General features: G+C 46.2%; 1 protein-coding gene across 3 annotated transcripts in view; it reads right to left on the reverse strand.

The window, feature by feature from the left end:
* The window catches only part of LOC116976741, a 201416-nt gene that overhangs the window by 141342 nt on the left and 34454 nt on the right, over positions 1-25620 (reverse strand). For 2 of the 3 annotated variants that reach the window (XM_033026629.1, XM_033026628.1), the window contains one exon: positions 92-202. The exons of the other annotated variant lie outside the window; for it this stretch is intronic. In XM_033026629.1, the coding sequence (XP_032882520.1) occupies positions 92-202 (111 nt within the window). The remainder of the gene's footprint in view (positions 1-91; positions 203-25620) is intronic. 3 annotated transcript variants of the gene reach the window in all.

The raw sequence follows: 25620 nt of genomic DNA on the forward strand, positions 1-25620 counted from the left end.
TTAATCAGAAATAGCTTATTCAAATGCTACTTAAAGTAAGGAAGAATTCACATTCTGCAAGATTCAAAGCCATTTAATGAAAGTTACATACATGGTATCTTTTCATTAGCGCTACATTCTTCTTCCGCATAGCTTCTATCTTCTTATCTAGTTCTGCATTTTTCTCCTCTTTAGTTTTCAAAATTATGTCTACTGCTGCATCCTGGAAAGAAAAGGAAAGCATGCAGTGCACATCAAATAGTTTCTATGGTAAACCAATTCACATGGCAAAGATTTTTTTTTAATTGGAGAATTTGAAATGTAATGATAATTGCCAACTTAAAAAAAAAGGGATTTAGAAAACTAAGAAATCAAAGAAAATCCAATGTTATGAGAAAGTGGGAGTGAGACAAACTGGTTGGCTCTTTCAAAGCACTGTGGGCTAAACAAACTACTTCATGTTCTATCATTCTTCAATTCTGAAAATGCGTACCTGCCATTGTTTTACCTAAACATATGACATTAGCACAGACATTGAACTACATGATATATCAGATAGATAGAGTCATAGAGTACAGAAACAGACCCTTCAGCCCAACTTGCCCATACCGACCGAGATGTTACATCTACACCAATACCAATACCACTTGCCCGTGTTTGGACCATCTAACTTAAATTACTAAATCTCTGATCTTGACCGCTTATGGCTCATTGTGCTGCGATTTCCGACAGAACACCGCCACCTACGGCTGTCATTTTTGGCCACCTCGCTCAGAGCCCCCCTCCGCCTTACGGGTGTGGAGGATTTTTCCCATCGATGAAAATCATATAGATATTAATATTTTTTTAAAATTCACCATTCTCTCTGCTGCCCCTGCAGGAGGGAGGGGGAGGGACTATAAAACCAGGAAGTGGTGTGCCTCACCCAGTCTCTGCAAGATGGATGAAGCCAAGGGTCACGTCACTCTGAGCTCTGAATAACACTGAACAAATGTCTACAAAACTGTGAGTACCCTTAATGTGGTTTCAAAATGAAAATATGGTTTGTTTGAAGTAAAAAGGCACTGCCTGCAAATGGTTGTTTGGGTGCTTTGGCTTGAAGTTGAAAGGCACTACTTACTGCAAATGGTGGCATGAAGTTGAAAGGCACTACTTACTGCAAATGGTGGCTTGGGAGCTTTGGCTTGAAGTTGACAGGCACTACTTACTGCAAATGGTGGCTTGGGAGCTTTGGCTTGAAGTTGAAAGTCACTACTTACTGCAAATGGTGGCATGGGTGTTTTGGCTTGAAGTTGAAAGGCACTACTTACTGCAAATGGTGGCTTGGGAGCTTTGGCTTGAAGTTGAAAGGCACTATTTACTGCAAATGGTGGCTTGGGTGCTTTGGCTTGAAGTTGAAAGGCACTACTTACTGCACATGGTGGCTTGGGTGCTTTGCTTGAAGTTGAAAGGCACTACTTACTGCAAATGGTGGCATGAGGTTGAAAGGCACTACTTACTGCAAAAGGTGGCTTGGGAGCTTTGGCTTGAAGTTGAAAGGCACTGCAAATGGTGGCTTGGGAGCTTTGGCTTGAAGTTGAAAGTCACTACTTACTGCAAATGGTGGCATGGGTGTTTTGCCTTGAAGTTGAAAGGCACTACTTACTGCAAATGGTGGCTTGGGAGCTTTGGCTTGAAGTTGAAAGGCACTACTTACTGCAAATGGTGGATTGGGTGCTTTGGCTTCGTTGAAAGGCACTACTTACTGCAAATGGTGGCGGTTGCTTTGGCTTCAAGTTGAAAGTCACTACTTACTGCAAATGGAGGCTTGGGTGCTTTGCTTGAAGGTGAAAGGCACTACTTACTGCACATGGTGGCTTGGTGGCTTGGGTGCTTTGCTTGAAGTTGAAAGGCATACTTATTGCAAATGGTGGCGGGTGATTTGGCTTGAAGTTGAAAGGCACTTCTTACTGCAAATGGTGGCATGAGGTTGAAAGGCACTACTTACTGCAAATGGTGACGGGTGCTTTGCTTGAAGTTGAAAGGCACTACTTACTGCAAATGGTGGCTTGGGTGCTTTGCTTGAAGTTGAAAGGCACTACTTACTGCAAATGGTGGCGTGGGTGCTTTGCTTGAAGTTGAAAGGCACTACTTACTGCACATGGTGGCTTGGGTGCTTTGCTTGAAGTTGAAAGGCACTACTTACTGCAAATGGTGGCATGAGGTTGAAAGGCACTACTTACTGCAAAAGGTGGCTTGGGTGCTTTGGCTTGAAGTTGAAAGGCAATACTTACTGCAAATGATGGCTTGGGTGATTTGGCTTGAAGTTGAAAGGCACTACTTACTGCAAATGATGGCTTGGGTGCTTTGGCTTGAAGTTGAAAGGCATTACTTACTGCAAATGGTGGCATGAAGTTGAAATGCACTACTTACTGCAAATGGTGGCTTGGGTGCTTTGGCTTGAAGTTGAAAGGCATTACTTACTGCAAATGGTGGCATGAGGTTGAAAGGCACTACTTACTGCAAATGGTAGGGTGGGTGCTTTCGCTTGAAGTTGAAATGCCCTTTTACTGCAAAAATGGTGGCTTGGGAGCTTTGGTTTAAAGTTGAAAGGCACTACTTACTGCAAATGGTGGCTTGGGAGCTTTGGCTTGAAGTTTAAAAAAAAATCACCATTCTCTCTGCTGCCCCTGCTGGAGGAAGGGAGAGGGACTATAAAACCAGGAAGTGGTGTGCCTCACTCATTCTCTACAAGATGGATAAAGCCAAGGGTCACGTCTCTCTGAGCTCTGAATAACACTGAACAAATGTCTACACAACTGTGAGTACCATTAATGTGGTTTGAAAATGAAAATATGGTTTGTTTGAAGTAAAAAGACACTGCCTGCAAATGGTTGTTATGGTGCTTTGGCTTGAGTTGAAAGGCAAAACTTACTGCAAATGGTGGCTTGGGTGCTTTGCTTGAAGTTGATGGGACTACTTACTGCAAATGGTGGCTTGGGTGCTTTGGCTTGAAGTTGAAAGGCACTACTTACTGCAAATGGTGGCATGAAGTTGAAAGGCACTACTTACTGCAAATGGTGTCGGGTGATTTGGCTTGAAAGTCACTACTTACTGCAAATGATGGCTTGGGTGATTCGGCTTGAAGTTGAAAGGCACTTCTTACTGCAAATGGTGGCTGCGGTGCTTTGGCTTGAAGTTGAAAGGCACTACTGCAAATGGTGGCATGTAGTTGAAAGGCACTACTTACTGCAAATGGTGGCGTGGGTGCTTTGGCTTGAAGTTGAAAGTCACTATTTACTGCAAATGGTGGCTTGGGTGCTTTGCTTGAAGTTGAAAGGCACTTCTTACTGCAAATGGTGGCTTCGGTGCTTTGGCTTGAAGTTGAAAGGCACTACTTACTGCAAATGGTGGCGGGTGATTTGGCTTGATGTTGAAAGGCACTACTTACTGCAAATGGTGGCTTGGGTGCTTTGGCTTGAAGTTGAAAGGCATTACTTACTGCAAATGGTGGCATGAGGTTGAAAGGCACTACTTAATGCAAATGGTGGCTTGGATGCTTTGGCTTGAAGTTGAAAGGCAGTACTTACTGCAAATGGTGATTAGGGTGCATTGGCTTGAAGTTGAAAGGCACTACTTACTGCAAATGGTGGATAGGGTGCATTGGCTTGAAGTTGAAAGGCACTACTTACTGCAAATGATGGCTTGGGTGATTCGGCTTGAAGTTGAAAGGCACTTCTTACTGCAAATGGTGGCGTGGGTGCTTTCGCTTGAAGTTGAAATGCACTATTTACTGCAAATGGTGGCTTGGGAGCTTTGGTTTAAAGTTGAAGCACTACTTACTGCAAATGGTGGCTTGGGTGCTTTGGCTTGAAGTTTTAAAAAGAAATCACCAATCTCTCTGCTGCCCCTGCTGGAGGGAGGGGGAGGGACTATAAAACCAGGAAGTGGTGTGCCTCACTCATTCTCTGCAAGATGGATAAAGCCAAGGGTCACGTCTCTGAGCTCTAAATAACACTGAACAAATGTCTACACAACTGTGAGTACCTTTAAATGTGGTTTGAAAATGAAAATATGGTTTGTTTGAAGTAAAAAGGCACTGCATGCAAATGGTTTTTATGGTGCTTTGGCTTGAAGTTGAAAGGCAAAACCTACTGCAAATAGTGGCTTGGGTGCTTGCTTGAGGTTGAAAGGCACTACTTACTGCAAATGGTGGCATGAGGTTGAAAGGCACTACTTACTGCAAAAGGTGGCTTGGGTGCTTTGGCTTGAAGATGAAAGGCACTACTTACTGCTAATGATGGCTTGGGTGATTCGGCTTGAAGTTGAAAGGCACTTCTTACTGCAAATGGTGGCTTGGGTGCTTTGGCTTGAAGTTGAAAGGCACTACTTACTGCAAATGGTGGCATCAGGTTGAAAGGCCCTACTTACTGCAAATGGTGGCGTGGGTGCTTTGGCTTGAAGTTGAAAGTCACTATTTACTGCAAATGGTGGCTTGGGTGCTTTGCTTGAAGTTGAAAGGCACTACTTACTGCACATGGTGGCTTGGGTGCTTTGCTTGAAGTTGAAAGGCACTACTTACTGCAAATGGTGGCGGGTGATTTGGCTTGATGTTGAAAGGCACTACTTACTGCAAATGGTGGCTTGGGTGCTTTGGCTTGAAGTTGAAAGGCATTACTTACTGCAAATGGTGGCATGAGGTTGAAAGGCACTACTTAATGCAAATGGTGGCTTGGATGCTTTGGCTTGAAGTTGAAAGGCAGTACTTACTGCAAATGGTGATTAGGGTGCATTGGCTTGAAGTTGAAAGGCACTACTTACTGCAAATGGTGGATAGGGTGCATTGGCTTGAAGTTGAAAGGCACTACTTACTGCAAATGATGGCTTGGGTGATTCGGCTTGAAGTTGAAAGGCACTTCTTACTGCAAATGGTGGCGTGGGTGCTTTCGCTTGAAGTTGAAATGCACTATTTACTGCAAATGGTGGCTTGGGAGCTTTGGTTTAAAGTTGAAGCACTACTTACTGCAAATGGTGGCTTGGGTGCTTTGGCTTGAAGTTTAAAAAAAAAATCACCAATCTCTCTGCTGCCCCTGCTGGAGGGAGGGGGAGGGACTATAAAACCAGGAAGTGGTGTGCCTCACTCATTCTCTGCAAGATGGATAAAGCCAAGGGTCACGTCTCTGAGCTCTAAATAACACTGAACAAATGTCTACACAACTGTGAGTACCTTTAAATGTGGTTTGAAAATGAAAATATGGTTTGTTTGAAGTAAAAAGGCACTGCCTGCAAATGGTTTTTATGGTGCTTTGGCTTGAAGTTGAAAGGCAAAACCTACTGCAAATGGTGGCTTGGGTGCTTGCTTGAGGTTGAAAGGCACTACTTACTGCAAATGGTGGCATGAGGTTGAAAGGCACTACTTACTGCAAAAGGTGGCTTGGGTGCTTTGGCTTGAAGTTGAAAGGCACTACTTACTGCAAATGGTGGCATCAGGTTGAAAGGCACTACTTACTGCAAATGATGGCTTGGGTGATTCGGCTTGAAGTTGAAAGGCACTTCTTACTGCAAATGGTGGCTTGGGTGCTTTGGCTTGAAGTTGAAAGGCACTACTTACTGCAAATGGTGGCATCAGGTTGAAAGGCACTACTTACTGCAAATGGTGGCGTGGGTGCTTTGGCTTGAAGTTGAAAGTCACTATTTACTGCAAATGGTGGCTTGGGTGCTTTGCTTGAAGTTGAAAGGCACTACTTACTGCACATGGTGGCTTGGGTGCTTTGCTTGAAGTTGAAAGGCACTACTTACTGCAAATGGTGGCGGGTGATTTGGCTTGAAGTTGAAAGACACTTCTTACTGCAAATGGTAACTTGGGTGCTTTGGCTTGAAGTTGAAAGGCATTACTTACTGCAAATGGTGGCATGAGGTTGAAAGGCACTACTTACTGCAAATGGTGGCTTGGATGCTTTGGCTTGAAGTTGAAAGGCAGTACTTACTGCAAATGGTGGTTAGGGTGCATTGGCTTGAAGTTGAAAGGCACTACTTACTGCAAATGGTGGCTTGGGTGCTTTGGCTTGAAGTTGAAAGGCACTACTTACTGCAAATGGTGGCATCAGGTTGAAAGGCACTACTTACTGCAAATGGTGGCGTGGGTGCTTTGGCTTGAAGTTGAAAGTCACTATTTACTGCAAATGGTGGCTTGGGTGCTTTGCTTGAAGTTGAAAGGCACTACTTACTACACATGGTGGCTTGGGTGCTTTGCTTGAAGTTGAAAGGCACTACTTACTGCAAATGGTGGCGGGTGATTTGGCTTGAAGTTGAAAGGCACTTCTTACTGCAAATGGTGGCTTGGGTGCTTTGGCTTGAAGTTGAAAGGCACTACGTACTGCAAATGATGTCTTGGGTGATTCGGCTTGAAGTTGAAAGGCACTTCTTACTGCAAATGGTGGCTTGGGTGCTTTGGCTTGACGTTGAAAGGTACTACTTACTGCACATGGTGGCTTGGGTGCTTTGCTTGAAGTTGAAAGGCACTACTTACTGCAAATGGTGGCGGGTGATTTGGCTTAAAGTTGAAAGGCACTTCTTACTGCAAATGGTGGCTTGGGTGCTTTGGCTTGAAGTTGAAAGGCACTTCTTACTGCAAATGGTGGCTTGGGTGCTTTGGCTTGAAGTTGAAAGGCATTACTTACTGCAAATGGTGGCATGAGGTTGAAAGGCACTACTTACTGCAAAAGGTGGCTTGGGTGCTTTGGCTTGAAGATGAAAGGCACTACTTACTGCAAATGATGGCTTGGGTGATTCGGCTTGAAGTTGAAAGGCACTTCTACTGCAAATGGTGGCTTGGGTGCTTTGGCTCGAAGTTGAAAGGCACTACTTACTGCAAATGGTGGCATCAGGTTGAAAGGCACTACTTACTGCAAATGGTGGCGTGGGTGCTTTGGCTTGAAGTTGAAAGTCACTATTTACTGCAAATGGTGGCTTGGGTGCTTTGCTTGAAGTTGAAAGGCACTACTTACTACAAATGGTGGCGGGTGATTTGGCTTGAAGTTGAAAGGCACTTCTTACTGCAAATGGTGGCTTGGGTGCTTTGGCTTGAAGTTGAAAGGCACTTCTTACTGCAAATGGTGGCTTGGGTGCTTTGCTTGAAGTTGAAAGGCACTACTTACTGCAAATGGTGGCGGGTGATTTGGCTTGAAGTTGAAAGGCACTTCTTACTGCAAATGGTGGCTTGGGTGCTTTGGCTTGAAGTTGAAAGGCATTACTTACTGCAAATGGTGGCATGAGGTTGAAAGGCACTATTAACTGCAAATGGTGGCTTGGATGCTTTGGCTTGAAGTTGAAAGGCAGTACTTACTGCAAATGGTGGTTAGGGTGCATTGGCTTGAAGTTGAAAGGCACTACTTACTGCAAATGGTGGCTAGGGTGCATTGGCTTGAAGTTGAAAGGCACTACGTACTGCAAATGATGTCTTGGGTGATTCGGCTTGAAGTTGAAAGGCACTTCTTACTGCAAATGGTGGCTTGGGTGCTTTGGCTTGACGTTGAAAGGTACTACTTACTGCAAATGGTGGCATGAGGTAGAAAGGCACTACTTACTGCAAATGGTGGTGTGAGTGCTTTCGCTTGAAGTTGAAATGCACTATTTACTGCAAATGGTGGCTTGGGAGCTTTGGTTTAATGTTGAAAGGCACTACTTACTGCAAAAGGTGGCTTGGGTGCTTTGGCTTGAAATTTTAAAAAAAAATCACCAATCTCTCTGCTGCCCCTCTGAATAACTGAACAAATGTCTACACAACTGTGAGTACCGTTAATGTGGTTTGAAAATGAAAATATGGTTTGTTTGATGTAAAAAGGCACTGCCTGCAAATGGTTTTTTTACGGTGCTTTGGCTTGAAGTTGAAAGGCACTACTTACTGCAAATGGTGGCTTGGGTGTTTTGGCTTGAAGTTGAAAGGCACTACTTACTGCAAATGGCGGCTTGGGTGCTTTGGCTTGAAGTTGAAAGGCACTACTTACTGCAAATGGTGGCTTGGATGCTTTGGCTTGAAGTTGAAAGGCACTATTTACTGCAAATGGTGGCATGAGGTTGAAAGGAACTACTTACTGCAAATGGTGGCTTGGGTGCTTTGGCTTGAAGTTGAAAGGCACTACTTACTGCAAATGGTGGCTTGGGTGCTTTGGCTTGAAGTTGAAAGACACTACTTACTGCAAATGGTGGCTTGGGTGCTTTGGCTTGAAGTTGAAAGGCACTACTTACTGCAAATGGTGGCTTGGGTGCTTTGGCTTGAAGTTGAAAGTCACTACTTACTGCACATGGTGGCTTGGGTGGCTTGGGTGCATTGCTTGAAGTTGAAAGGCACTACTTACTGCAAATGGTGTCGGGTGATTTGGCTTGAAGTTGAAAGGCACTTCTTACTGCAAATGGTGGCTTGGGTGCTTTGGCTTGAAGTTGAAAGGCACTACTTACTACAAATGGTGGCATGAGGTTGAAAGGCACTACTTACTGCAAATGGTGGCTTGGGTGCTTTGGCTTGAAGTTGAAAGGCACTACTTACTGCAAATGGTGGCTTGGGTGCTTTGGCATGAAGTTGAAAGGCACTACTTACTGCAAATGGTGGCGTGGGTGCTTTGGCTTGAAGTTGAAAGGCACTTACTGCAAATGGTGGCTTGGGAGCTTTGGCTTGAAGTTTAAAAAAATCACCTTTCTCTCTGCTGCCCCTGCTGGAGGGAGGGGGAGGGACTATAGAACCAGGAAGTTGTGTGCCTCACTCATTCTCTTCAAGATGGATGAAGCCAAGGGTCACGTCTCTCTGAGCTCTGAATAACACTGAACAAATGTCTACACAACTGTGAGTACCCTTAATGTGGTTTGCAAATGAATATATGGTTTGTTTGAAGTAAAAAGGCACTGCCTGCAAATGGTTGTTTGGGTGCTTTGGCTTGAAGTTGAAAGGCACTACTTACTGCAAATGGTGGCTTGGGAGCTTTGGTTTGAGGTTGAAAGGCACTACTTACTGCAAATGGTGGCTTGGGAGCTTTTGCTTGAAGTTGAAAGGCACTACTTGCTGCAAATGGTGGCTTGGATGCTTTGGCTTGAAGTTGAAAGGCACTACTTACTGCAAATTGTGCCTTGGGTGCTTTGGCTTGAAGTTGAAAGGCACTACTTACTGTAAATGGTGGCATGAGGTTGAAAGGCTCATTTGCAGCAAGTAGTGCCTTTCAACTTCAAGCAAAATCTCCCAAGCCACCATTTTCAGTAAGTACTGCCTTTCAACTTCAAGCCACACCCAAGCCACCATTTGCAGTGTAGTGCCTTTCAACTTCAAGCAAAACACTCAAGCCACCATTTGCAGTAAGTAGTGCCTTTCAACTTCACTGCAAATGGTGGCTTGGGTGCTTGGGCTTGAAGTTAAAAGGCACTACTGCAAATGCACTTACTACCTGTTTGCACTGTATATTGATTTTAGATACAACGCTACCACTTACGGCTGTGATTTTTGGCCATCTTACTCAGTCCCTCCTCCGCTGAGCAGGTGCAGGGAATTCTTCCCATCATTTAAAAATAAAAGTGTTATTAGTGTTTAAAAAATGTTGAGAATCTCTCTCCTGTCAATCACGCCCTGAAAGCCACACCTTTTCCGGTGGGAGGGGGAGGGGTTATAAAACCCGGAAGTGTGGGTGTGGCTCAGTCTCTCCATGATGGGGGAGGGAGAGGTCATGACTCTGTCTGAACTGTGAATGTCTACTGAACTGAATGTCTACTGAACTGTGAGTTTGGTGTTTTGTGTGCTTTTATGGTGGTTTCACCCTGCATGAAATGGTATGAAGCTGCATTTGAATTTGGTGGCCTTGGACCCTGCTTGAAGTGGAATGAAACTGCACTTGAATTTGGCGGCCTTGCATCCTGCTTGAAGTGGTATGAAACTGCACTGAATTTGGTGGCCTTGCACCCTGCTGAAAGTGGTATGAAACTGCACTTGAATTTGGTGGCCTTGGATCCAGCTCATAGTGTTAAGAAACTGCACTTGAATTTGGTGGCCTTGCACCCTGCTTGAAATCGTAGGAACATGGATTTGAATTTGGTGGCCTTGCACCCTGCTTGAAATGGAATTTCAAGGAATAGTCATGAGTCAACTGTCATACCAAGTCAACTGCCAGCCCACCAGCCGTGAGTGAGCTGCCAGCATATCAGGCTTGAGGGACTGAGCTGCCACCCCAAGAAGCCATACCAGCACTCCAGAAAGTCCCCCCACTGGCTACCAATATTGGAATTGGTGGAGAGGTGGAATATTGCGTTGGGGGACCAGCCCTCCCGTGTGAACATGGGACCCAACGGGTCCCACTTAGTCTAGTATATATTACTAAAAGTCTGATCTTGACCACTTTTGGCTCGCTGTGGTGTGATTTCCGAGAGAACGCCACCACCTAAGGCTGTCATTTTTGGCCACCTCGGTCAAAGCCCCCCTCCGCCTTCCCGGACCGGAGGATTTTTCCCAACAATTAAAAATCAGAGAGATATTAATGTTTAAAAAAAAATCCCCATTCTTTCTGCTGCCCCCGCTGGCGGCAAGGGGGCGGGACTATAAAACCCGGAAGTGTAGTCCCTCACTCAGTCTCTGCCTGACCCAGGAAGCGAGAGGGTCACAGCTCTCTGAGCTGCGAATAACACTGATCGCACGGTGTACTCCACGGTGAGTCCCCTCGATGCGGCTGTAAGGTGGCTGCTGCCCAATTGTTTGCCTCGCCCTTTAACAAGTTTGTGTTCACAAAATGAATTTTGGTTGCCGGGTGGCTGCTGCCCAATTGTTTGCCTCACCTTTTTTAAAAGTTTGTGTTCACAAAATTAATTTTGGTTGTCGGGTGGCTGCAGCCAAAATGTTTGCCTTGGCTTGGCTTTTAAAATCGTTGCAACAGTTGGCTGCCAGCCCATGAATCCATTCGGCCCCCAATGTCTATACTAGCCCTCTGGAAACCAGTACCTTCGGCCCGCAACACCCATACTAGTGCAGCAGAAAGCCCCCCCACTGGCGAGCAATATTGGAATTGGTGGAGAGGTGGAATATTGCGTTGGTGACCAGCCCTCCCGTGTGATGCTGGGACCCAACGGGTCCCAATTAGTCTAGTATCTTTCTAAACCTTTCCTATCCATGTACCTGATCGCTAAAGATAAACACAAAATGCTGGAGTAACATGGAGTGACGTTATACCTATTCCTTTTCTCCAGAGATGCTGCCTGACCCGCTGAGTTACTCCAGCATTTTGTGTCCATCTTCGGGGTAAACTAGCATCTACAGTTCCTCCTACATACCTGATCTCTAATGCTTTTCATTCATATCATTATTCATTAACATAACTGCATTCTGAATCAGGGAACTGATGGCTCATGGGAGTAAAAAGCAAACTACCAATACTCTTTCGTCATTTTACAATCAGAAACAAATTCTATTAAGTTGTAGGTATTTGGATGTAGGAACAGATACGGCCTAATTCCATTAGAAAATTACAGACTGTATGGTGGTCTTTAATAGAGCTTCAGCAGAGTAGGCAGAAAATCTGGAGTGAAACAAAAGTTGAAGATCTCTGCAGGTTAAGTATTTAAGTATTTTTGCTTTAGTATTCAAGATAGAAGGAAATATGAAAATATGCTTTTACGTATCATGTACCATGACAGATTTAGATTGGATTTTGTCTATGAAGCTGATGCACAACAATGCTGAGATCTATATTCTGCACTCTGCATCTTCCCCTTTGCTCCACCTATTGTACTTAAGTTTGATGTCATTGTAACTATGTATGGTATATCTGATCTGCTTAGATAGCATTAAAAACAAAGTTTTTCATTGTACCTATGTATATGTGAAAATATTAAATCTAAACCTAGCTTATGTACACTTGGGCGGCACAGTGGCGCAGGTATAAAGCGTTGCAGTCTCACAGTTCCAAAGACTCAGGTTCAATTCTGACCTTGGTGCTGTCTTTGTGGAGTTTGAACGTAATCCCCTGCAACCAGTCCGTCTTAACTTACCTGATCTGATAGTGGAAAGTCCCATTCAAATTGATCCATTCAATTAAATTCCTTAACTCTGCTACCCTCTTCCCAAATGCTGCCCTCTTTGAGTATTTCAAACATTTTATGTTTTAGTTTCATATTTCAAACAAATTATAGTATTTTGCTATTACGATAATGCCCATTTTGGGCTGGAAATTTATTTTCATTGAACATCGTTTATAGACAATAGACAATAGATGCAGGAGTAGGCCATTTGGCCCTTTGAGCCAGCACCGACATTCAATGTGATCATGACTGATCATCCCCAATCAGTACCCCGTTCCTGCTTTCTCCCCATATCCCCTGACGCTGCTATATTTAAGAGCCCTATCTAGCTCTCTCTTGAAAGCATCCAGAGAACCTGCCTCCATCGCCCTCTGAGGCAGAGAATTCCACAGACTCACCACTCTCTGTGAGAAAAAGTGTTTCCTCGTCTCCGTTCTAAATGAGTGTTAGGTGAGGAAATTTCAATGTTTTTGTACATAAATTGTGCAAACAGGGTAACACTGGAAATTCAAGGAGCACATCATCGACTTCAGTATGGAGCTGCAAGGCAGCAACACTAAACACACATTTGACGCACTGGCTGCTAAAACTGGATCAGGTCTATTTATTAAGAAACACAGTGGGTCATTTACAGGGCACCTGTTTTTCGCAGTGCCCATTCACAGCACCGTAGCACTTTAAATAGTGCCTTGCACATTTGTCACTTTGGTGTTCCGTTGCTGTGCACGATCTTGGAGGATGCTTGGAGCCTCAAGGTTAATCCAAGCTATGAAAGCAATCTTGGTTAAGCTATGAAAGAATTCCTTCTTGCCTTGGGTACTTCAGCACTTGTTTTCAGTGGGTCTGCTGCATGAAGGATGCTGTTGCAATGCAACAATAGACATCCGCTAAGAACCCAGAGTTGGAGGAAGAAAGTTTCATGGCACAGGCTATTCTCCAAGTGTATATAAAGAACCACACTCCTACAAGCTCTCTGGGAAGCAATGTATCAGAGAATACGGTTTTGCTATCCAGTGTTGACAATAGTTGGACCCAGACCTGGATTGCTTTGCTCGTACAGGTTGAACAACGATTTTCCGGCACTATCTGTTCCAGAGTCTTTCAGGATTACCCTTTTTCCGGGTCCACTGAGGTCACGTGATAATGAAACAACAGTGATAATGAAATCCTGGCCCATTAATGACACCGCTCCCATGGGTTAGAAACTTAAAATGACAAAGATAAAACATAAACTGAATGTGAATGGAATGACCTGCAGACCCATCCTCAGCTCCCACCATGTCCCTGGAGAGAGACCCACAGTAACCATGCCTAGTTTTGAAGTGAAACGATACAAAGTGCTGCAGTAACTCAGTTATCTGAATAATTTTGAGAAAGGGTCCCGATTTCACCTATCCATGTTTTCCAGAGATTCGAATCCGCTGAATTATTCACTGAATTACGGATTATCAGTTGCCAGAAAATCAGTGTTCAACCTGTTGAATTAAAGATCACCATCACCCAGCTCTACGAGGTGTTGGAATCATTCCAGGCAACAACAGCTGTTTTAATACTTGTATCACAGCCTGCTGCTCTCACTGCATTTGAGATGCAAATGATGTTTTCTACTCAAGGAAAAGGTACATCATTTATTTCCCCTTGAGTAGAGATCAATCACTTCATATACCAATTTGCTAGTTTCCCTACATTCACTTTATGCTCCTTTTTTGAGATCTTTACAGTATGAGATGTGTAGGATGTTCAGAACCCTTGTAGATCCTTTAATCAATGGAACAGTTTTGGAACACTCACACAATTCCTTCAGTCTCGAGCTTCTAATGCCTACCAAGTTCACATAGATGGCTGATTTTTGGGAGATATTCCCTCCTTCCTCAGCCACTCTTCTGCAGGCTCCTACGGGTGCAAATGAAGACCAATATAATCAGGACCATGGGACTACCAAGAGCCCAATGACATCGATGATCTTAAAGCTAGAGTTGGAGCCTACAGATCACTAATGGAAGGAGGCTCTGTGCACGATTTTCCAGACATAATTGATTCTTTGATATCATCATCTGCTGCATACTTCACAATCTGACCATCATGAGCCCACAGCCCTTGTCCAATGCCTGGAGGAGGAATATACTGGGGGAGATGGAGAGGGGACAAGGATGTAGACAGGCAGACAATACCATAGGGCGGCCCCTTCTGAATTTGCTGCCACTATCCGATTAATTGCTCTTTTAAACACTCCTCCACTGCCTCTGCCAGACAAAGAAAAGTAAGATTTGAACAAAAGAGGCTCACCTTGACATTACAAGTCCTTGGCATTCACTGGCTGGAGTCTACTGTGAGAATCAATTCTCTGATTAATTGCATCTGTATTAAACGTTACAGACATCACACACACTTGCCCACCCAGGTAAGACCACTGTCCATAATCCATGGTTGTTGCACTTGAGGAAAAACTATCATGAGAACCCAACATCAACCCGGCAAATGCTTCAGATTCATTGGCTGTTTTCAGAACTGATAAATGCTGGCATTGTTTTTATTAATTTTTGCAATGTATCACCCAATGAAAAAGATATTTAAAAACCATGGAGCAGAATCATGAAGAAAAATGATTTTTGAAAAGCATAATGACATTTTCAACACAGTAATAAGTTTCATTAGCTGGAAATATCAGTGTATTCTTTCAAGCCAAAATCAAAAAGTTGAAACAATCAGAAACCTTGATTGCTTCAGTTCTGCTCACAACACAAAAGTCTACTTTCATGTCATAACCAAGCACAACTATTTAATCATTTCTTTCCCAATATATATTTTTGGATGTGGCTATCACTGGTAGGATCACTGGTAATTATTTACTTCCCGTCCCTAATTGCTCTCAGGATATGACAGTGAGGAATCGTTTTGAATCACTGCATATTCCCCGGTAAAGTTCAATAATAGTTTTGAGTACAATGAAAAAAATGGCAATATTCTTTGTAGGCCATGAGAGTGAATGACTTGTGCTTTTTAACCTTGTCGTTATTGGTGTTGTAGGTTACAAGTTTGGGATGTGCCATTAGAATAGCCAACTAATTTGGATATAATTTATTCAAAAGGGAACTGCAGATGCTGGAATATCGAAGGTCTGAAGAAGGGTTTCGGCCCGAAACGTCGCCTATTTCCTTCGCTCCATAGATGCTGCTGCACCCGCTGAGTTCCTCCAGCAATTTTGTGTACCTTGGATATAATTTATTTCACATAGACTGCCAGACAGATAATCCAAGTTACTTCAAATGGGCTCTTGCATAAACAAGGAATTGCTGAACTTCCTGAGATGCCTTAGCAGCTAAGTCATTCAGCTAAGCACTCCTCGTGAAGCCCAGCAGCAGGGCACCAGTTTCTTGCAGTTTGCCAGGAGTTGGGCTAGGAAATAATGATACATTTATTGTATTATTGTTAATTATATATTGACAATATTCCGGAAGTGGCGGCGCCGGGAACGGCTGCGGCTCGCCTGCAGTCCGTTTGTCTTTTACTTTTTTGTGTTGTATTTTTTCGTTTTGTCTAGTTACGTTTTTGGTTTATAGGTCGTGTTTATGTGGGGGGGGGGGGGGGGGTGGGGGGTGAAACGGGGCTTGCTGTCTCTCCCTTCGGGGGAATACGACCTTTTTGTCGTATCCCCCTTCTCTGCCTCCGTCTACACTGAGGCCTAATGGCGGAGCTGGCGGCCTCGGGACTCTGGAGGCAGCTGACAGGACTCGCCCTGAGCTCCCGTGAGAGTGGCCCAGCCCGGGGCTGGAACTGCGCTCTCGTGAGAGCGGCCTGGCGAGGGGCTGAGAGACTTTCCCGTGAGGGGCTGTGGCCCGTCGGAGTGGCCCAGCCCGAGGGAGGAGCGGCACTCCCGTCGGAGTGGCCCAGCCCGAGGGAGAACGGCACTCCCGTCGGAGTGGCCCAGCCCGAGGGTGGAACGGCACTCCCGTCGGAGTGGCCCAGCCCGAGGGAGAACGGCACTCCCGTCGGAGTGGCCCAGCCCGAGGGTGGAACGGCACTCCCGTCGGAGTGGCCCAGCCCGAGGGAGGAGCGGCACTCCCGTCGGAGTGGCCCAGCCCGAGGGAGAACGGCACTCCCGTCAGAGTGGCCCAGCCCGAGGGAGAACGGTACTCACGTGAGGGCGATCCGGCTCGGGGCTGGAACGGTGCTCCGGTGGCTGGGACGGCGTTCTGAGGCGGTGACCTGAGTCCGGGGTTCAGCCGCGGGCCAGCGGCTGCGTGTGCTGGACTGGAGGGCGTCAGCTTCGACCACCCCCGGGCCGCGGTGTTTGAACCGGCCTGTTTGCGGGGTTCGGTGAGCCGCGGGACTGTTGTGCCATCGCCCGGTGGGGAATCGCCTCAGCGCAGAGGGAGAAGAGGAGGGAAGAGACAGTAACCCTAAGATTTTTTCCTCCACCACAGTGAGGAGGTGCTTGGAGGATACACTGTGGTGGTGTTAATTTGTGTTTATTGTTGTTTATTATTGTATGATTGTATGTATGACTGCAGGCACGAAATTTCGTTCAGACCGTAAGGTCTGAATGACAATAAAGGTATTCAATTCAATTCAATGTGTGTTTTTGCCATAATGGGCCTGTACAGTTGAAGCAAGAAAGATTTTCATTGTTCTGTTGTAAGCACATATGACATATAACCACTCTTGAAATACAGGTGCACCACCAATTCTCCGTCAACTGGCGGTTTGGCACCTCATTCAGTCCAGACAAAATTATCAGACTTGAATGTCCACCGGAAATCGCCCCGAAAATAAGGTGTCTAGGCCGGGTGAGGCAACGATCTCGATCTCATCGGGAGTTCCATGGCCGATCGGCAAATCAAAATTTCTCCCTGCTGCCGGGCCCTTGGAATTCCAGCCTGGCCAGAGCTGGCAGATCAATTCCCATAGCCAAGGCTGACATTGCAGACCTGTATCTCGGCCCCCCAGTAGCCTAGGTGGACCGTTCTAGTACCATTCAGCTCATCTCAGAGGCTGTGAACTCTGTTGGTCCAGTTCAGTTCAGTTCAGTTTTATTTGTCATATGTAGGTTAACACAGGGTCAACGGTACAATGAAATGTGTTTGACAAGAACGGGTCACCTCAGCAATGATATTACAAGGATAAAATTAAGGTAAAAAAAAAGATAAGACAAAAGTGACAATGGTAAGTAAAAGACAATAATAAATAAAATAATCAACATATATGATGTGTTTATGAGTTCAGAAGCCTGATGGCATGATAAAAACTGTTCTTAAGTCTGGTGGTCATGCTCCTACATTGTCTGCCTGACGACAACAAGGAGAACAGTCTGCGTGTTGGGTGGCTGTGTTCCTTGATGATGCTGTGTGCCTTCTGCAGGCACCGCCGGTGGAAAATGTCCTGAATGGCCGGGAGACAGTTGCCAATGATGTGCTGTGCCGCCTTCACCACTCTCTGTAGTGATTTGCGTGTGGGCAGAACAGTTCCCGTACCAGACTGTGATGCAGCCCGTCAGCAGACTGTCGATGGTGCAACTGTAGAAGTTTGTGAGGATGCTGGCGTTCATGCCAAGCTTCCTCAGTCTTCTCAGGAAATAGAGCCGCTGGCGGGCTTTCTTAGTTATTGTGTCCGTGTGCAGTGTCCAAGAGAGGTCCTCAGTGATGTGCACACCGAGGAATTTGAAGCTGCTGACCCTTTCAACCTCAGCATCACCGATGTGGATGGGGAGGTGTCCACTCCACTCTCCTGTAGTCCACGATCATCTCTTTAGTTTTGCTGACATTGAGAGAGAGGTTATTTTCCTGGCACCAGCTGTTTAGTGCCTTTACCTCCTCTCTATAGGCCGTCTCATTATTGTCTGTGATGAGGCCCAGGATGGTCGTGTCGTCAGCAAACTTTAAGATGATGTTGGAGCTGTGCTTAGCAGTACAGTCGTGCGTGAACAGGGAGTACAGGAGAGGACTAAGCACACAGCCCTGTGGTGCGCCTGTGTTGAGGATCAGTGAGGAAGAGGTGTGGTTGCCAATTCTCACAACCTGAGGCCTGCCCGTCAGGAAGTTGAATATCAAAACAGATAACCCAGCAAGGCTCTGGTATCAAGGATGCTGGAAAATCGATGGACCTGTACAGTAATTAATGTGCATTTATATTGTTCAGATAACCAATCATTATTGTTACACGTGCTTAACTGCATTTTAAAATATTTTTCGTTTTACGGTTTAAAATGTTATAATCATTTTTTTACAAATGTTCAATAGCACAATTTTCAATAGATTTTATATATTCACAAATATTCCAAGCTCTGACAGTATAACAGTTATAGCTTAACTAACCCAAGGGCAGAATTTGCTAACTACTGCAGACAAACAAGAGGTGGCTTCAGAATAAACCCTTCTTCATCTTCGGTGTAAACCAGCACCTGCAGTTCCTTCCTACACATACAATGAATACATGCATTGCAGCTGTCATCGTCTCACAACCCATTTTCATGCTCAATCACAATTCCCTGATACCAACTGTTAGCTGATATAAAGCAGATACCTGTGCCCAACTGTAGTTAGCACTCTTTGGCTGACAGCAAGCAGAACTTAATTGGGAATGGGCTGAGCTTTCGCTGATCCACCTGGACTTAATCCGTGCTTCTGACTTGGTAGTGGCAACATTGTGCGAATGTCATCTTGTGCTGACTAGGTGGACACAGCTTCTCAAATTACCCAGAATTAGCTGGGGAAGAACTGCACGCTCTTTGGCATCTCTGGCAGGCTCTCTAAAAGGCTTGTTGACGTGTCAAGAATATCCATGTGCATCCATATCAATTTTCCTCATGTCTTTTCAAATCGTCCAGTACTAAATGTTTGCGCGAACTCTCCTTCTCGGGTTATAGTACAGTACCTTCCATTACTCTCTGTAGTCTGCTAGTGTGAGGAGTCTCACTATATAAAAGCACATTTCCAAAATAGGCTCTTTAATCTGCATGGTGACACAAACTAATCTGGCATAGGAACATCAAGCAAAAAATGGTTTGCCTTCCTCTTCAAATTTAGGAAGGAGACTGGGATTTATCCGCTGAATCTGCCACAGCTTAGACTAAGGAATGTAATGATGGTGAGTGTATGCTGTTAAAAGGATTGCTCACAGTCACATACATAGATTATGGTGCAGATACGATAAGAGGAGAAGGCATCTGAAATGGCAGGTCAGTTATGTTTACCTTGTATGCACTTTTGAAATCCTGGCTCCACAATCTGGATGACTCAGTTCTCCATGGAAGAAAGCTTCCTGGCCGAAGAAGTTCACTCTTTTGCTTAGTGATTTATAAGTTTGCAAGTGTGCCGGCATGTATATGCTGCAAGGGTGTGCTGCAAGATTGTAACAGCAATGAATAGTATAAAAGTGCATGGGAAAAAGGAGAGAGCACATCAGTAAGGGGATGATTGTTATGGTATTGTATTTATCTGTTGCTACCTCTTCTTAAACAGTCCCTTAGGGTATAGAATGACTTAGTTCCACTCCAGTTTTGTGGGTCTGACGGGGCAAATGAGTCCAACGTGGAAACTGTAGACCTTTCCACAGACAGGCCGAGGGAATGTGCAGTTTAAGGTGGTGCACTCCTTCCATTGCTAAAACAGGACTTCTGTGTGGTCCCAATGAATAAACTCAATGTTCGCAATATCATTCTAAATGCTCTTTCTCCACTTCGAACGGTTGTGAGCCAGGGGTTCCCAGGATATTCCACCCAGCAGTAGAGCTGTTGCCTCACAGTACCAGCGACCAGAGTTCGAGCCCAACTACGGGTGCTGTCTGTGCTGTGTTTCTGTCTGTGACCGCGTGGGTTTTCTCCGGGTGCTCTGGTTTCCTCCTACATTTCGAAGATGTACAGGTTAGTAGGTTAATTGGCTTCTGTCTTTGGTGAAACGTCACCTATTCCTTTTCTCCAGAGATGCTGCTCGACCCGCTGAGTTACTCCACCTTTTTGTGCCTATCTTCTGTGTAAGCCAGCACCTGCAGTACCTTCCTGCACATCGCTAAGTAGAAGTTGGACAATCCTGGGTTGTTTTCTCCAGGCATTGGAGGCTGAGGGGAGGCTTGATAGAGAATTATGACAGGTATACATAGATTAGACAGTCAGAACCTTTTTCCTGGTATGGAAATGATAAAGACTAGAGGACACAGCAAGGAGAAATGTGGAAAGTTTAATGGAGATGTGCAGGTGTAGCGGGGACTCGCAGGAGTCCAGCCAAAAACTAGTCGGACATGATTTGTGTGCACTAAACATGTTTATCCTCTCCAATACAGCTTCCTATCCCTCCCAGGCACGGGTGTTGCCCGGCCTTAAATTCTAACTCAGGTACCGATCCCCGTGACTAGCGCCTCCCACACCAAGACGCCGCCCTCTAGAGCCGATGGTTTGTTGTGCCCTTGGGTTGCCACCAGGTGCCTCCACATGATCCCCCCTAGAACGAGAGGCACCGAACCGGACGGGACACCGAACGAGGCGGCCCGAACGCGTAGATACAATCCCACGCCCCGGGTGCTTGCTCGGTTCGGAAGAATCTCCGTGAGCCCGGGACGGCGGACGCCCGCGATGGGTCGGTTGAGCCACATGGACTGGCTCGCTCAGGTCCAAGTGGGCCGGTTCCAAACAAGCCACAGACATAGTATCACACCGGCCTCCCATGTCCAAATCAAATGTAGTAGGCCCATGCCGCAGCAAGCGAAAGGTACCTTCATACGGGCACTGCAAGGGCGACCTGTGGGAGTCACGACAAAGAAAAACGTACGGGCAGCACATCAGCGGCAGTGGCACATGGGAAGGGGCCACTCCATGACGTGACGTTGGGATGGGAGACAGGGCGCCAACCCTCTCCCGCAAGCGGATCATCGATGACGGGGGTTCCTGGGTCCCATCAGCAGCAGGGACAAGCTCCCCGGGAACGGTGAGCGGAGCACCATATACCAACTCCGCGGAGGACGATGACAGATCCTCCTTGGGGGCCGTCCGAATCCCCAACAGAACACATGGCAACTCGTCCATCCACCCAGGGCCTGTGAGACATGCCTTCAGGGCGGCCTTCAGACAGCGGTGGAACCGCTCCACAAACCCATTTGACTGGGGATGGTACGCTGTCGCTTGGTGGAGCTGTCCGACATGATGTGAAGTGGAACCCCCAAAGCGGGCAATGCAAGTTGCCACGAGGGCACGAGCGCACGACTGAGTTGAAGTGTCCATGAGGGGGATGGCCTCCGGCCACCGCGTAAAATGGTCAACCACACCGTAAGTAGCAATGTTACAAAATTTTGAGATTTAAAAAATCAAGTCTTTAATTTATCCCATCAGATAAAGCATAAAAAGAAGTTTAATTTGACACCTAATTCACTTTCATATCTTCAGTATTAAAAACGTTATGGCCATTTTCATACTCGGAAATTAGCATCTTGTTCCCTATTGCTTTTTCATTGACTTAACACAAAAGCTGTGATCGAGAACAGTCAAAAGCCCATAACTTTCTTAAAAATTAAGAGAACTGAAAGACATTTTCAGTTATTATAGATTGAAGCATTCTGAAACAAATATGAAACAATCTTACTTAGATGACTTGAAATTAAAGCATATAATTAGTTAGTTACCTAATTGTAGCTAATTACAAAATTCAATTACTAGATCTAAACATCTATCCATTTCTTAAGAATAGATTAACATTTTTAAATAGCCTAAGTGTTCAAATAACATTCACACAAGAATTCCCAATATAACATAATTTTTAAATCTCATTGTCATGGGTTTATAGGCCAAATGGAAGGAATTTAATGTTTAATACCTGTAGATTAATGGCCATTTAAATCAGCTTGCGAGTGGGTTTTTCTGGAACGTGACCATTTGGAACGTTGCGGTTGCGGTGATTTTAGTCCCCCATATCTGCAGCAAAAACACTGCCGGTTCTTCGGGGGAAAAAATCACCGTTTCGCAACTTAAAATGTGAATTAAATGCATCTTAAGAAACACTTTTATACATAAAAATAAACTACTTTCTTTTACCTGTCCCCTACATAAAATCCAGCCCCGTTGTCGGCATTGATGGCTTCAGAAGCTGATTTTAAAATCACTCCAGCGATTAACTTGTCGGGCGAATTTTAAAAAAAAACACACAGAACGGCCGTCGGAACGATTCTTTAGCAAAATCTTGCACTCCAACAAAATATAATCCAGGACCAGGTCGAAAAAAAACCACGTTTTAACCCCGCCCCCCCCCCCCCCCTCAAACGCGGCAAAATCGCGCACACGGCCAGTGGCATAATTGCAGCGCCGCTGAAGGTAAGTATTGTAACATACCTACCGTAAGCAGGTGTGAAACACCCTGGGACGGAGGCAATGGCCCCACGATGTCCACGTGTACGTGATCGAACCGCCGGCGTGGCACTGCGAAGTCTTGAATGGGCGCCCGGAAGTGTTGATGCACCTTTGATGTCTGGCACGGGATGCACGCCTGGGCCCAGCGAGCGACCTGCTTCCGAAGTAATTGCCACATAAATCCTGCGGCCACCATAGCGACCGTGGCCCGGATGGATGGGTGGGCCAGCCCATGGATCACCTCAAAGACGCGACGGCGCCAGGCTGCCGGAATGATAGGCCTCGGCTGACCTGTGGATACGTCACAGAGGATGGAACCCGAGGGACCTAATGGCACTTCCTCAAGCACCAAGCCAGAGATCGCGGTGCGGTACGCCGGCATCTCATCATCCGCCAGCTGGGCCGTCGCCAAGGTGGAGTAATCTATTCCCGAGGCTGGGTTATGCACAGCTGCAATTGCTGGATGGGACAAAGTATCCGCCACGAGGTTGCATTTCCCGGCGATGTGTCGAACGTCCATTGTATACTCCGAAATGGCAGCCAGCTGTTGCTGCTGAGGGCGCCAGGGCGTCGTCCTGAGTCGCTGGGCCTGCCAGAGCGTTAAATCAATCCGGTCCAGCTTTTCCGGAGATTCCAGCGGTTCCAGGTATTCCAGCGCGCCCACCTGCTGCTGGTCAGAAATCCACAGCTCATCAGTGCTCCACAGCTCATCCACAGCTCTCCTGCGATCTGCCGGCGGATGTCTCGTGGCAACTTTTTTTTCAAGTTCCTACCTTCCAGGAGATGTGATTGATTTTCAGATCGCATTCTCCAGGCTCTGCGGCCTACCATCACTGGAGCTGGAAGCCTCCACGGACTGTCGTGAGCCCCACTGCGGGGCGTGGACTTACATCGGAGCTGATCCCTTGCCTGGGATCGCTCCCACCGCGACCACCGTGAATATACCAACAAGGGGTCGCAGTCTCGGGAGAGGCTAGCCGGGAGCTCCAATGCCGCTGAAGGCTCGACCAGCCCCGATGCGAGGTTCGATTGCCCGGCGCAGAGGAGCTGACAACCCCCTGATGCAGGAGTGGAGCGCCTCGATGCAGAGGGCCCGAACGCTGGCTACGGGAGTCAAGACCGTCCCGCCAACGGGGGCCCATGGCCCACGACCGCGGAAGAGCAAGGGGAAGGACTTGAACTATATTTCGCTTTCCACCACAGTGAGGAGTGTGGAGGAGTCACTGTGGTGGATGTTCAATGTTAAAAGGTGTTTTGTTTGTTTTTCCCCAAGATGGCTGCTGGAAGAGAGAGTGAACGCTGGCGCGATTAACTGCCGCTGCTCTCTCTTTGAATTGTGTGTTGTTGATGTCCCTGCTATTTTTTTTTGTTTTTTGTTTTATTCTGCTTATATGTTTTGTAATCTGCTTATTAAATTTTGTAAGGCGTCCTTGAGTCTTTGAAAGGTGCCCATAAGTATAATGTTAATTATTTTTTTAAATGATAACTGCTGCAGGTAAGTAAATTCAAAATGCGGGCAGGGCAGGTGGTCGCCAATGTGCGTGAGCATCTCGCTCATGAGGGCCGAGGGCATCCGGTCGCCGAGCCCGCCCATGTTAAGGACCTGACAGGCGCGCTGCACTCGGCTCGGCCCGTAGATCCGAGCAGCAGCTCCTTGAGGCCTGTGTACTTACCTGCTGCCGGCAGATTATCCAGGTAAGGAATGACCCGATCGACCGCCTGCTGGTCAAGGGCGTTTAGCACATAGTGATAGAGAGTCTCGTCGGCTGTTATGCCGCGGATGTAAAATTGGGATTCGGCCTGTCGAAACCAAACCCCCGGCTGCGAGGTCCAAATGTAGGTAGCTTTAGGGAGACCACGTGGATTCCGGCCTCGTAGGCGGCAGCGGCAGAATTCCTTTATTTCTTCAAATTTCCCATCCAAGATTACACTCCTGGGCTTCGGGGGTCACCAGTGTAGCGGGGACTCGCAGGAGTCCAGCCAAAAACTAATCGGACACGAGTTGTGTGCACTAGACGTGTTTATCCACTCTAATACAGCTCCCAACTCCTCCCAGGACACAGGCGTTGCCCGGCCTCAAATACCAACTCAGGTACCGACCCCGTGACTAGCGCCTCCCACACCAAGACGCCGCCCTTCGTTGTGCCCTTGGGTTACCACCAGTTGCCGCCACATAGGGCATTTAAAAAAAAATTTACACAGAGAGCAATGGGTGCTTGGAACGCACTGCCATGGGGGGCTTGGAGGCAGATACAATAGTGACACTTAAGCAGCTTCTGTACAGGCACATGGATAAGTAGGAAAATAAGGGATATGGATTATGTGGAGATTATTTAACTTGGCATCATGTTTGGCATGGACGTTGTGGGTCGAAGGGTCTGTTATTGTACTGTTCTATGTTCTCGTCATAGTAGTTTTGAATACTGCTTCATACTTTTTTTCTGATCCACCTGGCAATCTGATCCCAGAACACAGCTTGAAACAGAGTATCCATTTCAGCAGTCTGGTGTTGAGCCTGCCCAATGTAACCAACTGTGCACAACTAGGACATCAATGATGGGTATTTGGCCTGGCAGATGATGCATCATTGTTCACTTATCCTTTTTGTGAATTTGGTTAATTGTGCAGAGACAGCAATGATTTTGCTATGCCTAAAGAAGGCCCTTGTGAGTGGTCAAGGACCCAGAGAAGCGACCACTGCTGCCATTTTTTCTACTTTACCCAAGATGGCACCCAAGCCGGGCTGGCTTGCTCATCCCAGAAGTGGATCTGCAATCATTCATTACAATCACTTCACTCTTTTCTCTACACAGTGGACGGCTTGAATTGTGTACAGTCTTTCCGCAGACTAGATGGCACACTACAAAAAAGCTTTTCACTGTACCTCGGTACACTTGATAACAAACTAAACTAAATTGAGTTTAGCTCTGTCGGAAATCTTGATCTTCAAACCCGCGTTTCACCAGTCGATCAAAAGCTAGTGCATTGATGGAGTGGGCAATTTTTTCCCCAAGTGGTGATTAATCCTTAATCCTTCTTGTTGTACTTCACCTCGAAAAACACCTCTGCAGATGTGGGGCTTAATGTTCATATTACACTCCAGGAGCCGGTGTTGAGTCCACTACTTGTCACATTGTTTATTAATGATTTGGATGATGGAATTGATGGCTTTGCAGCCAAATTTATTGATGATATAAAAATAATTGGAGGGGCAGGTGGTGTAGACAAAGCAGGGAGTCTGCAGAAGAACTTGGACATGTTAGGAAAGTGGGCAAAGAAGTGGCAGATGG

The sequence above is a fragment of the Amblyraja radiata genome, chromosome 9 (assembly GCF_010909765.2).
Source record: "Amblyraja radiata isolate CabotCenter1 chromosome 9, sAmbRad1.1.pri, whole genome shotgun sequence".
In the NCBI taxonomy this organism is placed as follows: Eukaryota; Metazoa; Chordata; class Chondrichthyes; order Rajiformes; family Rajidae; genus Amblyraja; species Amblyraja radiata.